The sequence below is a fragment of the Pieris napi genome, chromosome 1 (genome assembly GCF_905475465.1).
Source record: "Pieris napi chromosome 1, ilPieNapi1.2, whole genome shotgun sequence".
In the NCBI taxonomy this organism is placed as follows: Eukaryota; Metazoa; Arthropoda; class Insecta; order Lepidoptera; family Pieridae; genus Pieris; species Pieris napi.
This window is the reverse complement of record NC_062234.1, coordinates 9,330,498-9,349,384: the sequence shown is the minus strand read 5'-3', so window position 1 is coordinate 9,349,384 and position 18,887 is coordinate 9,330,498. Positions and strand designations below refer to the sequence as shown.

Here is an 18,887-nt window from a genome sequence, read left to right as displayed (position 1 = left end):
TTTAGATCTCTCAATTCAAATATTTTAATAAGGGTAGGCCTAAGTAATTATGCGTTTAATGGTACGTCCTCAATAATTTCTAATATTCAACCAAGCAGATGACGGCATATTTAAAACGCTCAATTAATAACTTTTCAAATTAGCAGCATAGATTAAAATTATCTTTCTTCCGTATCTAACTACGCCATAAAAAATAATAATAAAAGCTGAAGATGACTCGTACAAATTTTCAATTACTTACAACCTTAATCGCTTTTAGCAGTATTAGATTATATATATTAATTAACGATCAGGTGAACAACACTTAATTATATTAAAATAACTATATAAATATCCTATAGTCTACCGATGACTATTTTATCAAAAAAAATATTTCAAGTCATTGTCGGTATGATTACTTTAAGTTAACTGCTCCCTTATGTCATTAGGATCTCGAACACAATCTATTACATTCAATATAAAATAGCACAGTGATTTCTATAGACATCTGCGTAAGAATAACGATAGGAGAACGCGGTGAATGAGCAAACGGCTGCAGTATGTACGAACTCTCGAGCGCCGAACGCACGTTCCTCGGGGACTCAAACTTATCACGCGGTATAGAAATAAAAAACATCTTTACGAACTTTAGACAAAGCACTACATTTTTTAAATTATCAGCGACATTATACGGGTAAGTGAACAATGTTTTTAATTTGTTAATAATAGCCAGTATTGTTTATTTATCGCGATAAACTTTTGTAATACTTATCGTTCGGTAACTTGCTTAGTTAAGGTTTCATTAATATTATAAGATTGTCGAAGCTTTCATTAATTGTAATTAAATAAAAAATAAGTTCATTGTTTTTTTTTGTTGATATACAATTTAAGGGCTTAATATGTAATAGAGACTTAAAGTTTCAGTAAACATATTTTAAAATAGACTACGTTAATTGTCTTTTAATTGGTTAACTTTTGTATATATTACGTAATCTTAGTAAATAAATGTATTGTTATATGTAAATGTATGTTAGAACATTAATTATTTATAGATGTCTTATCATCGTAGAGTATAGGATACTACGCAGTTATTACAAAATCTTAATAATAAATCTATTAAGCATAAGTAATTATTATAACTAAGCATGTCCTTATTTTAATTATTACGATTTATTAGGCATGATTTTTTTTGTTTCTTCATATTTTATTTACCAAAACAAAACCATTTTACAAAATAAAAACGGTCTTGTTTGTTATGTAAAAAATTAAGACATTATCATATTTATCACTACAAAAACCTTTGTTATATATTTTTTCATAACTATAGTAGTATATAATTATGGTCAATAGAATAAGATTAATTAAATATTATCATTAAATTAAGGAATAATTATTCAAAAAGTCAAACATCTTTGAACTGCGAATGGTATAATTTCCCTTTAATTAACTTAATCAAAAGTCAAATATTTGCTTCCGGTTAAATGGAATTTAAGGTTTTCTGCTAATTATATGAAGCGGTGCCGGCTACGGTTAAAGCTGAGAAGTGTCTAAACAATTAGAGCATCCGACTTCATTGGCGTTGCCTTACATTGCCTTAGTAAGGGACTCAAAGCTTACATTGTATTCAGTCAGACAATTTATTCTGCTTTTCCAAGGCTTTTTATACTGTACACGAGGCTAGAAATGTCTAGTAAAAACACAATTTGACAAACAACAATTATTTTTCGTATAAAAACTCCAACTCAAATAAGTTATAAGGTGATTTTTTTTCCCATCTATCATTAAATTCTTTATACTCCTTCCAAATTCTTTATTAGAAAATATTCAGCAATTAATATAGGTGATCTGCCTTCAAATGGAATCAAATAGATCTCCGCTATGCTTATTATATATCTATATATTAATGATCAATCTTGAATTAAAGCTCTCTATGCCACATATGGAGATAATTTAATTTTAATTGTTATTGAAACTTGATAGGGATATTACCGTTTCTGTGATTTCACGCGGAGCTATAGTAATAAATATTGATTAATATATAATAAATTAATAGTATTAAATAGTTATAAGAACATATTTAATTCTACTATGGTTTTATTTTATTTGTTCTTAGTGTGTTGTTTTTATAAGTACACTTTTAATTATTTATTTAAAAAAAAGCATATAAAATACGAATATCGTAGTTACTATCCCAAATAGTAACTTAATTTGACTTTAACAAGTAAGCTTTAAGTTAGATTCTTAAAAGATGCATATTCCACAATCTCCATGTTATTAAATATTTATCAAAACTCTTTCAATAAAGATGTGTGAAGCGAGCGAGAGACCGTTACCAGTTCCAATATGTTCACCAAACGTCATATTGATAGGGTTATGCCGCGAATTTTTCTCAGGCTTTATCACCGCACAGTAGTTACCGGTGCGCGATCGCATCCTCCCTTTAACACATTTTCAATCGACAACCCTCAGTGCTTCAATGTACATACACAGCCATTAAGTGAAAGGAAAAACATCGCGCAAACAAATAGCTTTTCTGTGTACGTTTCTTCGTACACTACAATTATACAAATAACGGTGATGTTTAGAGTGCTAATGTTGTGGACATCGTGGAAAGCAATTAAAAGCGGATTTTTAATATTAAGAGTCTAATGAAGTCGCTTCAATAACTGTTTATTTGTTTTATTATGCCAGTTAAAATACATAGTAATGTTTCTATAATATACTCGTAGAAGCAGAATTTTATTCTGCTTTAACTGTCATATTTTTATGTCACCTCTATGTCTTTAATTAGAGGCATCAAGAGGCAAATTAATCGTTGTTTTAGTATTTGTACATTACCATCCCATTGGAAAAAGCCATTGAAATATGTCCGCACTATAACGGGGTGCACACAATGTCATTAAGCTTTTGTTATCTCTAATAGTAACAGATATACAAAAATACAATTCTATTAACAAAAAAAAAAATTAAACGCAATTTTGTTATATAAATTTGTAGACTTTGTCGGCTTTTTCAGGTTGAAATGAACATTGAAGTTCAATGGGCAAATACAATCATGTGTGGGAACCAGAAGCACTCACGAGGGTCTCTATATCTCGTTATTATTATTTTATTAGGACTCGATTCGAAACTTGCAGGTTAGAAAATCAGAAACTCTTATAATTTTTTAGACTTTCTGTGACTTTACGTTTAAAAACTTATGATAAAAACTAAATTAAGCATTGAGATATTGTTTAATATACAAAAATGGTAGATGTTATAATAGCACTATATAAGAAGCTATTGCGATAATATATCTAAAATAATTTTGATAAAAAACGTTTATTTAATATTATGAAACTTTTGTTGCACACAAACATAAAACCAAATCAATGACGAACGTTGTATCGACATGTATTGAAACTAGTACGCAGTTCAAACGTGAAATTCCACTGAATAACTTTTAGACTAATCATACTAGAATAATATTGAAGCACAGCCTGTTTTAGGTGAAGCATTTCAGCCAGAATTTGTTGAACCGATAGGAAACCTAACTGTACCTATTGGGCGGGACGCCACGTTCCGATGTTTAGTGCAAAACTTGGGCGGCTATAGAGTGAGTTATTATTTTGCTTATGTTTAATGAAAGCTTAGATTATATAGTTTTATATGTTATTTTTTATGTCCAAGAGAAATTAATCTGCTTGAGATTTTTCTTTCAAAATACATTTGATGTTCTAAGAAATAGATGAAATAGTATTTGAATTTAATTTCCTACACAATTGTTTGCAACTTTAAAGAGTTAAGCCTTCATGGTAGATATTTTTTTTTAATTAAAAGATTAGAAGTTAATAAATAAGAGCACCAAGAAAACTTTGAACGTGTTTTATTTTCTAACAGATGCATGTTTACAAAATTACCAATAAATGTACAATAGTAATAACAGTAAAATTTGCAGGTAGGGTGGGTAAAAGCAGATACAAAGGCAATACAAGCGATACACGTCCACGTAATCACAAATAACCATAGGGTGGGTGTGTCACATAATGGCCAGACTGTATGGAATCTGCACATTAGAAATGTCCAGGAGGACGACCGCGGCCAATATATGTGCCAAATCAATACCGACCCTATGAAAAGCCAGGTAATGCTTTACGTTTATAAATTTACTTGGTTATAGTTATATAAAGCCTTTTATATTTGAAATAGAAATTCTAAAAGTGTTTTGCACTTCTAGAAATATAAACGTATATAGGTAACAAATTTGATATAAAAAATTTAGATCAATACTACATTTTTACTTTATTTTCTATTATAGTTTATTTTCTGCATGGATGGAGCGAGCGATCTGATACTTTAATTTAAAAATTCTCCGAATTGATTCTTAATAAGAGAACATTTTTATGTTTTGTTGTGTGTTTTAAATAAATAATTATATTATTATATTCAAGCCGTGGTATATAATTAAGAATAAAAATAAATATTTAATGTTGATTAAAACTGTGTGTATGTGATGGTAAAAGATTTCTACAAAATTATTAATTCAATGAAAAATACATAATACTGATTCAGTCATTAAAGGTGTGGTTTGTAAAGTTAATAATATTTTAATTAGAGGTTAAGGCACTCCATTCCAATTTATCGATTGAGAATTCTTCTAATACCTTATCAGTTTTCTTTGGTGCAGGTAATTTGCTTCTTCCATAGCCCCGAATCCTAACTTGACGATACAAAAATTCTCTAGTCATAATTTCTGGTACAAACATATTTCTACTTCTAAATAGGATTTTATCTCGTGGACCCCAATTTTCAGTTGGCGTAAAAAGTCCTTTCAAATTAGACTGTAAATAATGACGGTGGATTTCTATAAAAAGTGCAATAAAAATAATTAATATGTAAATACTGACTAAAATGTAACTTAGAAATGAATCTGAGCGCTCCATAATTGATTTTATTATATAGGTATTTTCGTAATCTTTTATAATAAATTTCTTTACTTTTATATAAAGCATTAATACCAGTAAGATAGGGTTTACTATCCACCCTACTTTCCAAAACCAACTAGCTTTAACACCTATCATAAAAATGATATCAATATTATGTTTTTTGTATCCGTAAATCCAATAAATAGCAAAAGAAAAGAAAAAACTACTTATCAGCTGAATAATCTCAGACGAATCTGCAAGGGAGCTCGCAAGGTCAGAACAGTAGAACGGAGAAGATAATATACATACCAAAATTATTAATCCAGCTAAACTTACATTTGAGTACTTTTGAGCAAATTTAATATTATTATATAAAATGTCATTAAGAAATAAAATTAATATCCACAAGTTCATAAAAAGACAGAAAAATACTAAAGCAAACCATAGAAAGCCCCAAATAGATACAGTCTCGAAATAACTCATAATTTCTGATACAGAGGCAAACGGTGTGAAAAACATGCTTTCACCCATTTCCAATACACTTTCCTCCTCGCCGTGATAGTACGACATCGTCTTTATTCCGCTGAAAATTATAAGACCGAGTACCAGCGAAATGAAAACGGAAAATAAAGAAATAGTAACAGAAGTCATTGTGGCCGGGCTGCGAAATGAAACATCTCGAGATAAAAAACCAATAATTCCACATCCAGTGCCGCAGGATAGAGCACCTCGCGTGAACGTGTAAAAACAATGTTTATAGTTGAATTCACTCCAATTCATAGTTATTTTCGTTGCGTACCAAGTGCCGCTCGAGGACAATGCGACACAAAACAAAACGAAAATTACAATGCCAACGTAAATTGCCAAACACCTCACCACGACTTTAATGCATTTCTCTATTTTCATAAATAGAATAAAATAAGCCACGCCCAAAGTAAAACTAGCCATTACCATTTTCCAAACGTATACACAATTCTTTTGAAGCGTATTATTGTCACCAATCTCTCTATCAAAAAAGCATCGGCTAGCAGTTTTCATGCCGCAGTCGTCGTCGAATAAATTTTGCGCTTCTATGCAATGTTGAAATATGGAAACGTTGATTCGCTTAACCATGCATTTCGTTTCTTTAAACTCATCGCAAGAAAACCACGGAGGAGGGTCTAAAGCTGCATAAAATGTGTACTCCAAATACCAAGAAGTTAGAACCATCATGTAAAGTGTTTTGAGGATGACCAAATATATCGTTCCGTATCCGACACATCGAAATAGAGGGAAAAAATCCCACATTGTTATTACATTGGAATTACTGTATTGAGCCACACAAACTTCCGAGTAAATTAAGGGTATGCCGATAATAATTGCAGGTACGGCATGTAAAACCCCGTGAATATAAAAACCGTTGTGTGACATGTCAACTGGTGCGAATACTAGGGCCACGTCATTCATCATCCATGCCCACAAAATGAATTTGTAAGTGCTATAAGATTTCCACTGACTTTTCATTTCCGGGCAATACTTGGCATTCATCCTTACTTTATTACACTAGGCACTGTTAAAATTTTACTCACAATGTTTTCATCTTGATCGTGTCCATTTTGTCTTACGATCAAGACCATCTAGATACTTAAAAGCTTAAATAAAATATATTATTCCTTCTATATTGATAAACTTAACTAGTGAAACAATTAGTTAACCAAAAAGGGAACTTTAGCTCTGTAGGATAAAACTACGAGACGCCTGTGAATCAGCCAACAAAAGTATGTGGACATTTCATAAAATTGCCCAAATGAAACTGGAGTCAATAAATTGAAAGAAAATGCGATTACATTAACCGTCCGAGAGATAAAGTGAATTAAACTACAGGCGGGCGGAGAGCGAGCAACGCAGCGGGTAATGATTCGTGTATAGTTCTCCTAAATTATTGCGCTGCGTTGTAATTTATACCCGGGTGTGATAACGGCATAAATCCTCGCTGCCGACAGTGCAGCTGCAGGCTTCGACGGCGGCGTCGGCGCGGCATGACGCCACTTGATGCAATGTGTTATAAAAAGTATTTGAAATGGACTCCACCGATATATCTCTTGATAGCTTTGTTTACAGGTTTGGAACCCCGTAATACTTCAGTTGGGCAGTCTTTTTACTTCTTTTTATAGATTATTGAAATCAATAATTATTTTTATATCAATACATTTATAAAACTTCTACTATGCTTAAATCAACTATTGTTTTGCTGATAATCAAACTTCCCGGGTCTGTTAAATACACATTAACAAACAAAGGCGGTTTGTTTAAGTTAGTTATAGCAAAGGCAATTACTTTAACAAATATGCTCTTCGTAAAGGCAAAAAAACACTGCCTACCCTAATGAAATGATAAATAAACAGATTATTAAATTCTGAATATCAATTATAAACAATGTAATTACATTGGACATAGAGTTCACGGAGAGACGGACCCTTCTGTGGTACGCAATGTCAAAAAAATTATTTTTATAATCTGATAAACAGAACATATTAAATATATGTAAGTATCTTTCTGAAATTAGCAGAGTTGCCATCGATTTTACTTTTTCATATAAACTGAAAACTTCCCTATACGGTCTCGGCTACACCAATAATTGATTCTGGAATTTAAATTTATGTGCGCTAATGAGGCAATGGGGATTTTAGTGCAAACTTATATGATAGATACGTAGTATGTAAGGCACACAAATAGACTTTTTAATATATAACGCGACTATTTTAGAAGTTACTTATTTTGAAAATTTTCTAAATTTGCGTGATTTGCGTGATTTTCATTACTATAGTAATATATAATATATTATATCGACTTTTACCGTCGTTCGAAAATGTTATTGGTAAATCGGCTACGTTTTATGATTATGTAACTTCCATTAAGATACCAATTGCTAGTGATAGACCGTGGTTTACGTCAGCTTTGAATTTCCTTGTAAATTTAAGGCATTAGAAAAAAAATACCTTATATTAATTGGTAAGTTTACAATTCTAATAGTTTTGCCTACCCCGTCTAAAATTTAAGCGGTTATTTAGTTAGTTAAAATTCTTGAAATTAACCACACTATTGATTATAAAAGAACTTTTCATAGTTCAGACTTTAATTAATTACGTAATTCTTTTCACCTTACTGTTCAACGTGGTAGAGCTATAATGAAATATCTCCTATCCACTAATGCGAATTGACAGTCTGAAGCTAAGTAAAAAATATTACTTGGTATTATTTTCAGAATTTATTTACTACATACATATTATACTCAAATTATCAGATAAAATTTAATTATAAATAACGTTGTAAAATATGGCGATGCTACAGATATTGCTATTCTCAACTCTAATGTTGAATAATTAATCCTTCCTTTATTCTTTGGAATTTTCTATGTGCCCAATGTCAATTAAGACTCGCCACTAGCTGGTACAGTGACGGAAAACATGGTGTGGGAACCGCGTTTTAGAAAGCCAGAATCATGCAGTAGTCAAAATCATTTATTCATATAGGTAACAGAATGTCCACTTATGAACGTTAAAAAAGAAATATACATTAAATGCTTCTAATTTTGCATTTACTGCCAGTTCTCAAATCAAGGACGTAGAACGGAAGAGAAGAACTGGCAATAAGCGTTTTATGAGTAGAAATAAATTAATCAGATGCAAATGCCAGATATAGCAAAATATATTTTTTTTAGTTCTCTCAAACTCTAAACTCTCTAAAATTTTCATAGCTGGCTTGGTACGCTGTGTAACAGTAACTAAAATTAAGTTTTACAACATAATTCCTATATATTTCTTGTAGATGGGATTCCTTGATGTGGTAGTCCCTCCTGATTTCATAGCAGAAGAAACTTCAAGTGATATCATGATACCTGAAGGTGGGACAGCCAAATTGTCATGTCGAGCTCGAGGTCAGCCCCGACCACGTATAACGTGGAGGAGAGAGGATGGCTCTGATATTGTTATACGGTTTTCAAACGGCAGCAAAAGCAAAAGTATGAAACTATTAGTCTACTAACAATATTGAAACAGAGTTCTATTCTATAGTATTAAGAGTGGCATTAATATGGTCTTAAAAAACATATGAATATTAGGTTTTTTATAGTAATGTTTATAACTTCCTGTTATCTATTTTACTAATACAAGTATTTCTATTCTTACTAGTAGCTGTATATGAAGATGAAATCCTTACTCTGAATAAAATATCCCGGTCTGATATGGGAGCCTACCTTTGTATTGCAAGCAATGGAGTCCCGCCATCTGTAAGCAAGAGGATGGTTGTTAAAGTGCACTGTAAGTTGTTAGTTAAAAGTAGCTATCTATATCTTTGTAGATTAACATATTTTATCATCATGATTGAAGAAGGTAGCGCTGCCAAATGATATCGGTACATTTCTGGAGGATCCATGATTATAGTAAGGTATTTAGAGACAAAGGTTTACCGATGCCTTGTACTTGTTCTCTGTTATGACTACGGCGAGTATTGAAACTGGAGCACCAGAAGATATTATAGGGCAGGAGTGGCAAGCACATAGCCTTTCAAGTTGGGGTAGAATTCTTTCATTTATTTTGGCTATTTTTCTTTCTAGGCAAGTAGGTCATCAAATTGAAGAATTGTGCCTATCATGTTTAAGGCATGCCAGATTTATTATGGTGCTATCTTTCTTTCGCAACACGAGCGAGTGTAAGTTGAAAATAGAAAGAAAAATTAATTTGTACATAGCCAGAGTTCGTACGCACCCGTACGTCTAAGAATGTTAACTACCGAAATACGAAATATTATTACTACCATAAATTTAATATTAAAGCTTTTAAAGTGATATTAACCGTGGTATATTATACTTACCGTCGCTGATTCAACAATAGAAAACCAATTAACATATAATTATTATTATTGTTTATTTTAATTTACAATTGGCCGCCGCTTAAAAGGCTTCTACGGTAATTGCTTTATTTATCGTCGGGAGCTCTCTAGTTTTGTATTTATTAGGTAAATATTTCGCTGTAAAAACCGTTATCGCTTTAACAAAAATGTTAAGAATGTTTTCATACTAAAAAATAGAAAATAAATAGGAGCAACCTTTTATTTATAAATTATATTTATTACTCTATAACACGTTTATTATATTATTTTGTACATATAAATTTTATATGAATGAGTTAATAGTTAGTAACAATCTCAACGATTGTGTCTTTGGCGCTTACCAGTTATGTCAGCATTCATTGTTTATAACATATTGTTTTTTTATTACGGGGTTTACTAATAGAAATCTGTTTAGATAAGCGTATAATAATTAACCCACTAACTTCATATCCTATTGGGTTTTCGCCTTGGTTTAAATGTCATTTTGTCCTTCAAATATACGCAACTTAATTGGTTACAGTCCACCCAGTCATTCAAGTCCCGAACCAGCTGGTAGGAGCGCCTCTCGGCACCGACGTCACTCTGGAGTGTTACGTCGAATCCTCGCCTAGATCCATTAATTACTGGGTTCGAGATTCAAGTAAGTCAATTTTATTTGTAGATTATAGTAAAGATAAGAATTATGTAGGTGTCCATTTGACACTAGTCAGCATATTCATGTAATAAAATAATATAAAGAAACTAGCTGAGCCGGCAAACGATTGTTTTGCGATGTATATTTCTAGGAAACATTTTTTTAGTTCATTCATAATAAATATCTACTGTAATAAAAATAGGGGTTGATCGTAGTGGAGTGAAAATTAGGGATTATATGTATTTTATTTTTTTTCATAAATAAATAAAAACCAAAAATAATCGAAAAAAAAAAATTTTTTGGGGTGGACAGTGGACAACCCTTATTTTTTATTAGGGGTTTAAAATATAGATAGTAGCCGATTCTCAGACTTACTGAATATTCATGAAAAATTTCATAAGAATTGTTTGAGCCGTTTCGGAGGAGTATGGGAACGAACATTGAGACACGAGAATTTTATATATTAGATACAATTATCAAATTAACTAGTTTTTGTATAAATTTCACTTCACATAGTCATTTTGGGAGGAGAAAACATGTTAAGTCTTAAACAATAACGTAGATGTAAATATTTAAACCTAATAATAATACTTAGGGTACAAAAAGAAATTGGACTGTCTGCAGTAATCCTTCTCACAAGTTTACAAAAATAATAGCGCCAAATGCTCCAAGAAAGCCCTTTTCGTGTCTAGCGGCTTAATTAATGCGAGCTTATTGTGCCTTCGGGAGTCCATCACTTGGTTGCCACGACAACGACCCCTATTATCATTAACGCTAATTGTGACTTTCACTAATTTTTACGGTGATTTCGGAGCCTTCGGTATGCAAATTATATAAATTTTTGATCTACACTTATTTACTCGTATAAATTGATCGAAACTTTGTTATTTTAATAAGTACCTATCTGCAATACTTTTGATGTATCTTATTAAAGGCTATACAGTGTGTTCAAGAAGATTAATTAAATTCCTTAACCCACGCGTTCTGTTTCAAATTAGTGTAGTTTTTTGGCAAGCGACGATCTTGGGCGGAGCCTAGCTTGCAAGTAATGAGATATTAGATTTAATTTACGGTTAAGACATTAAAGACTTAAGAAAAGTGACCTATTGTGGTAAAATAAGACAATGCTTATTAGTTCCACTTCAGTGAATGTGGCGTTTACGACTCCTCCGGAGGGACTCAACAAAGGTTTCATAATTTATATCTTAAGAATGTATTATATAGACGACACTCTATTATCTCAAACGAACCTGCTACTTCTTTTAAAGAGTAAGACTGGTGTTAAAAGTGTGATGACGTGAATTTTTGCTTTTTTCGAAATGAGAACGATGTGTTAAATATAATGTTATAAATAAACATACATACACATATTTGATCTGTACTTTATCGGTCATTTATGTAGAACTTGTATCTTATGTATAACTCCCATATGTCAAAAACGTGTTGGATTTGACAAGCGATAAGTCTAAAAATAAACCTGGACTGCTAATGTCTGACATAATAAAAATACATTAATACTGAAATAAATCCGAACTTATTACGAAATAAAAACTAATAATTAGCTTGTATTTTTGATACTAGCACTTAAACTGGCGCGGCCGCGTAGCACGTAGAAAATAATAACCGGCTCAAATATAAGTCTTTCCTTCAACTTTGATTTTGTGCCCTTTGAAGTAGATACTTTTGGGCCGTGGGGTTCAAGTGAACAAGCGCTAATTATAGATTTAAGTTGGTAGATAGTATCGATGACCCCAGAGCTGGTGCTTTCCTCGCTCAACAAAGGCCGGCAACGCACTCGCGAGCCCTCTGGCATTGAGAGTGTCCATGGGCAGCGGTATAACTTAACATCAGGTGAGCCTCCTGCCTGTTTGCCCCCTGTTCTATAAAAAAAACAAGTATTGCGGTACAGCAAGGAAAGCTGTCAGCATTAAAGGTACACTGCCACAGGCACCAAACTTTTTTTAAATCAATTTTAATAATTATTATTATTACTATTTAATACTGTAAATTCTTAATAATTGTAAGTTGGAAATAAATATAGATATAAAATTAGCTTGTATAATACAAATCACATCCAATATTTGATATACAAAATATAAATTAATTATTATCCACCGTGTTGTTACGTTAGCTATGAATACTTAGTAGACGTTTTGAAAGCCGGAGCCAAGTTTTGTCGGCGGATCAAACATTCCCGAACTATTCAAGCTTTTGATTCGCCAAGTTTCCTCTCAAGAAACTGGACAGACCGACACGCTTGCTATCGTGACTCTATCGCTTTACAATGAACTACAACTGTTTACTTATCACATACTGTTTTCTCAGTTGACAGTTGTCTTTACGAACATACTTAAGCCCAACTCACGCATTGTAATCAATTGGAGTGTTATTATAGTTTCTTCAATGTCCTGGTATATATATATATATAAATATATATATATAGTTTTGACTATCTTGTATCGTAGCTTTGATTGGACTTAATTGTATTTAATATGTAACAATATGATAAAGTGTCTGTTGGTTTAGTTGAACGCGCTAATCTAATAAGCTACTGGTTTGATTTAAAATTCTTATGTTAGCTAGTCCATGTATCGAGAAAGGCTTAACAGTTTTTAAGAGGTCTACTGCGAAAACAGTGAAAATTAGAAAATTCGTAGACAAGCGCCGATACGCTAACGTATTTAATTTTAAATAAAAGTACCATTTACGCATGTTTCCAATGATGACATTCACTTTAATGAAATCATAGTTTTAAAATAACTACCAAGAAATTTTTGAATTAACTGCACCTAAATATCCATTAAAAACAAATGAAACCCTAAATACTAGTCCATTCTTCTTTATGTTGGTTATTACAAGCAATTTTCAAAACAAAAGCGTACAGTCGAGATGAAATGTAGAACTATAAAATGCGGATAGTTCAATAATCAAGCTGGTCACGGAAGCTGCGGTTCGTAATCTCGAGTGCATAAAACGAGAATGTCTTCCAATAACATCTTGGAAACTTTACCACTGTGGAATGATAATAAAACTTCTTGGGATTCACTCTGAAATATCCATTAGCACCTATTCGGGCGTAAAATAAACCAACTAATGTTATGTAATAAAATAATACATTTTCGCAGCATACTTTAGTCGGAACAATGTGTCAAGAAAATCTGCGCACGTAACCAACCCCAAATCATTCTATTACTTATTCACGAAATTGTAATATTTCAGATGATATTGTTTTTTGTTGTATATACGCACTTATTTACTCCGAAAATCTTGCCAATGCAAAATTATTAGAAATATTATTTAAATTATGCGTATTCTTGCTGCATAATAATTAATATGGATTATATAGATGTTTTTTCGTTTGCAATACAAACATAATAAGAATATATAATAAAAATACTAGTTTCCGAGTTTATTTTGCACAAGAAAAGCTTGGTGTATGCTTGCTACAGATTACACAGACTTACTTCATAATATTTCTTCGCATAGCCGACGGCGGTTTCAGAAAGTTTTCAGCTCAGCAGTTGTAGCGTAAAATTTACGGGTTAATTTTCAATTGTACAGAATTTACAGCTTACATTGATAAAAAGAAGCATACATCATTTGTATTTTTTTAATACTATGTAATATGTAGGTGTTTCTTTTTTATTGGTCCATTTAAGGGTTGCTTGGAAGAAATCATATGTTAGCGATAAGGGCGCCCGTTGCCTTATAGCATTTGTAACCAGTTTTTTTTTATTTTTGTTATGTGTATGTTTCTGACTAAGGTAATAAAGTATAAACAAATAAATAAAAAATAAATAATATGTAGCTTTAAAAATAATCAGTTTTATGAATCGGGCGCGTAGACAATATATTTTTATTTATTAGTAAAAGGTTAGGTTAACATTATCTTTTAGTTACTTAAATATTTCACGGTTTAAAATGTGAAGCGACCATTTTTCTGTAGACCATACGAAATGGACCAGTTTTGTAAATTTTAATTCAATAACGCTTTTAATTCAGTAGCGCAATTATATTTGTAAAACTTGATCGTTATTATATCGGGGTTTTAGGTCTGCGCTTTATAACTGTGATACGCTCGATCGCCGATGATAAAAGGCATAACGTCTGCGGGTTTAAAAAGAATATCTAAGGCAATATATTTCAGTGACAATACAAAATGACGGCACTTTAATGTAAAAGGTTAGAGAGTGCCAGGTCCTCAAGGGGTTCGTTAGCCGGTCAAGTGTGACGCATTATTTTAACGGGGAACAATTTGTGTGACGATGTCGAGCAGTTGGAAGACCCTGTGGAGTTGCAATAAAATTGAATGGGTACCTCAATTTAAGATTTTCCGTAATTATAGCGTATCATTAGATGTTTTGATAAATGTATCTAAATTGATTGGGAGAGTTGATGAGATGTTTGTTATACGGATAATTTTATGGCATAAATGTTATATTTAAAATAATATAGCCAAAATTCATTTCAGAACACTTTGAGATAAATCTAAACATATATATAGTTCGTTGAGATTTTAAAATATTTGTAAAACAGCATTTTATTTCAAATTTCAAACAGATAGCATTTTCTTACATAAGCACAAAGCACATTAAATAGCGTTCAAATTTAACATTTTGGTACATTTGAAAAGCATCATTTTCTCCTATTCCATTACGTGACACAGTTTACAAAACACTCGGGAGCTCGTTACAGTCATAACAACTTGAATGGCCGATACTTACCTCAAGCATTGTTATTCACACCTACTAGAAACCGTTGTCTTGTATGTGCATTATACTTAGATTTTATATTCTATGAAATACTGTTTAGACTCTATGGACATTAAAGTAGTTTTAAAGGAACCAAAGCACATGTTCCAAATTTGAATAACTCATGACAAAAAAAGTCACAGTGCTAATTATTAAGTATGTGCATTATACTTAGATTTTATATTCTATGAAATACTGTTTATACTCTATGGACATTACAGTCGTTTTAAAGGAACTAAAGCACATGTTCCAAATTTGAATAACTCATGACAACAAAACGCCAAAGTGCTAATTATTAAAACGCATTAAAGCCCTAAAGTTGTTTGCGATCATAAAAGGGTCGCGGCCGCGTAGTAAGCCGTCGATCAAACCTTTGTTTTATTGCGATCTCGAAGTGACTTGCGCTTTACTCTGCCCCCGTGTATCCAAAGGGCGAACGGAACAAGGTTGTCATTTTCGTTTGTCATCAATCTATGTTAGGACCTCTGACATGTAAGTGTTAATTAAGCAGCCCTCACTCGAGCGTAATTAAGAGTGTTACAGTGTTATTTTAGACATTAATTGAGACGAAATTTCTTGTTATGAAACGAGTGGAGGCGCAGGCTTGTTAATTTTGTTCGAAGGCCATCATTGCGCACGTCGTAAAGCCGAGAACATTGGAGAGTAAACAAACTGGAGTTTCGATCGAAATTAAGATTAGGCAAAACATTTGCCGCTCTTATCTTTTCCTTTAAAGTTCTGCGTCTGATAAGTTCAAACTTCGAATATGATTATAATCAAGGCATATTGTAATTTAAATATTCTATTGTCAATTTTGATAATGAGATAGAACGCCGAACTTAACATAAAGAATTTTTTAGTAACTTTGCATAGACGCATCGCTGGAATATTATATATTATGTAATTCCATGCAGGATTTGTGTAAAACTGTAGGGGTCAAAGTACAAAAGATTTGAAACGAGCACAATGCGTTCAACCGGAGCTTCTCTTTATCATTTGCGGACAACGGACACTGGAGCTTACGAAGCTTCCAGTACTGAATTGTTTCGACTAAAGTAGCAAATTGCTACTATTTAAGGTTTACATGAAAAACATTGTCCTAAAATGAAATAGAATGTTAAATCACTCACATAGAATTAAAATGAACTTGTAGCTCATATTATTAACATAGTAGGAAAGACTCAAGAATTATGTAATAGTAAAATCGCAGCAGCGGCTCATCTCTCAATCTCAGTTTAGTATTTATTATTTTGGTAAGTATAATGTGAAGGTTTTTTAATGTTTGCGCTTATTCTAATCTCATAAAAACACCTGGCACCTTTTTTAGTTAAATACCTGTATGCAGAGGCAAAAGATAAATAGAGTACAGATTAAGAATTTAAAACAAAAATGTAGCTATAAAGTAAAATCTCAATACATTTGGATAGTTTTATTTATAAAATGATGTAGGACAAGCTTCTTTATTCCAATTGCTAAATCGACCATTCGTAGTTTAGTTCCCAGATTAAGAAGGTAGGTATACAAGACTGATACAACATATTTTTGTTCCTTCTTCACTACCATTAAACTAATAAACATCAATGGAAAATCATCAAACAAATTATTTTTTTATTAAATCTGCAAGATTTTTATTTTTGTTTTATTTCATTTTATTTTCTGATTTCAGTTCAGCCTTGCGATTCTGTAGCTCACTTTTCGAACTCACACTTCGGTTTTCACAGCGTAAAATGACTGCTTTACGACTGATTTGAGCGCAACCACCGCTGTGAAAACCGCTATGTGAGTCCGAAAAGTGAGTTACAGAATCGCAAGGCAGGTCTTAATTAATGGTATCGGCATGTCGTTAGATAGTGCCAATTATTAAGCCATTAATTGGAAATAATCCTCGGCAATACAGAGCAGCCCTGAAGGAATATAGTGAACCGCTTGTTCTACTACTATTCTATTATTGCAGATGATATGGTGATATCATCCAGCAAGTACGAAGTGACGACTACAGTACTAAGTTCTTTTGAGAGCCGTATGACAATGGTGGTACGAGCCATCACGGACGACGATTTAGGAGGATACAAGTGCATAGCGAAGAACTCCCTGGGAGAAGTCGATGGAACCATACGGCTTTATGGTATGTTTTATGAGTATACTCGAAAATGGCTGGTATATAACAATGTATATTTTGGCACTATAGGTTTTACAATCTCTGTTATGTTATCATATTTAATTAATTCTTATCAAAAAAAGCGTGGTAAGCTTTATAAATTATTCTCCGATCTAAAGACTTTTGGCACAACCGTAACCTAGACACAGTAGATTTTTTTCCAATTTATTGTTATAAAAAATTGAGCAATCGTGAACTTAATATTACATTTAAAATAAAGAGTACACGAATAAAAAACCCTAATATAAGCAGTAGGTATTATTTCATAAAAGGGAGATTGTCAGTTTGGAATCGGATAATGATGATATGATTAGATTTCCAAACATTTGTCGTAAACTAAAACTAATAATACTCCCGTAGTTTTTGAGATATGGGTATCTACAGGTTAGGTTATATAATTATGTTGGCAAATAAAAACATTTCATTTTTTAAATCTGTAAGAAGTATTTACAAATTTTAAAAATGAAGTTTTAAAAACGGAAGCTCATGGAAACTATGTTTGACTATCTCAGTGATAAGAATATGTATTATAATTAGTAATTTATTTAATATTTAATTATAATGTAAATAAATACCTATTTTATCAGGAATAACGAGAAATGTAATAAGCAACTCTAGTCCATCGAGCAAGGGCGACGACTTCCCAACCCCAATGGAAGGACCTGACAATCAATTTGGGTCAGCTGAACGATCTGATGATGAAGACGAAGCTGTAACTGATATGTTTGAAAGTATAACTCAAAATCATAATAGATCATTATACGAGTCAACACCTAATTCTGTACAGCAAAATGTAAGTAATAAAGTCAAAAAGATTATGAGTCAATCAGAAACTAGTGTTAATCAAAGTTCTAATTTAAAGATTAAGTCTACTTTACAACTATTTGTTAGTTTAGTATTTTACATTACAAGGTATTAAAGAATCACACCATTTTCAATACCAACTTTACTTCATCTGTAGGAATGCTCAGAATTCCGACAAATTTCTCGATTTCGGAAGGCTTTTTCATTAAGATTTTATTTCTATGGCAAATGTGTTAGTAGGTAATGTTGTTGATTCGTTAGTTATTTAATTATGTTTTTAGTAAAAAATCGCGATTCATTGTAATACCAATTTCGAAAACAGCAGGAGACTTTAATCGGTTTGCTAAGTGATTTTGCAGTAAAAAATTCCCGAGTAACTTGTCGGAAAGATCCCATATTTCATAGACTTTCAAAATCGGTACGTACCTCGGAATTCTGAATCCACAAAGCTCCAAGTAGATAAATCTATATATGGATGTGATATTAAAAATATGTAGCATTAAACATAGTTATATTGTAAATAAAACTATACCTATAGACATTAAATGTTGTCATTAATACTGCATATATTTTAAAACTATTTAAAAAGGAGAATTGTAAATAGCTTGATTATATAAAGTTGTATGTAATTGTATGTTTTTTTTTTAAATTTATCGGTAATACAGTATTTTGTGAAAGTAATATTATTGTTTTAAATGTTTAAACTAAAATTATTATTGAATTTTACAAAATACTTATTATTTAGTCACTTCAATGAAAACCTCTTAAAAATTTGTTTGTACAACAAA

At 31.8% G+C, this 18,887-nt stretch overlaps 1 protein-coding gene across 2 annotated transcripts; it reads left to right on the top strand.

Moving 5' to 3' along the window:
- The first annotated feature begins 523 nt into the window (after positions 1-523).
- Positions 524-18,775, top strand: LOC125053601 (lachesin-like). Of its 2 annotated transcripts, none has more exons than XM_047655033.1 (9): positions 524-673; positions 2,996-3,116; positions 3,468-3,574; positions 3,917-4,102; positions 8,691-8,883; positions 9,056-9,181; positions 10,273-10,392; positions 17,092-17,262; positions 17,883-18,775. In XM_047655033.1, exons 2-9 carry the CDS (start codon positions 3,002-3,004, stop codon positions 18,212-18,214), a joined length of 1,350 nt encoding a protein of 449 aa, XP_047510989.1. In that variant the 5' UTR covers positions 524-673; positions 2,996-3,001; the 3' UTR covers positions 18,215-18,775. The 2 variants fall into 2 exon arrangements, with proteins under 2 accessions (XP_047510989.1, XP_047510985.1); XM_047655029.1 differs by having other exon boundaries at positions 9,053-9,181; positions 17,883-18,771.
- Positions 18,776-18,887: the final 112 nt, after the last annotated feature.

Bases quoted from the DNA above. Each gene is read 5' to 3' on its own strand.
- LOC125053601 (XM_047655029.1), top strand. From the start codon at position 3,002: ATGAACATTGAAGTTCAATGGGCAAATACAATCATGTGTGGGAACCAG. The intron at 3,117-3,467 runs GTTAGAAAATCA...AGCCTGTTTTAG, and splicing joins ACTCGATTCGAAACTTGCAG to GTGAAGCATTTCAGCCAGAA. The intron at 10,393-17,091 runs GTAAGTCAATTT...CTATTATTGCAG, and splicing joins TTACTGGGTTCGAGATTCAA to ATGATATGGTGATATCATCC.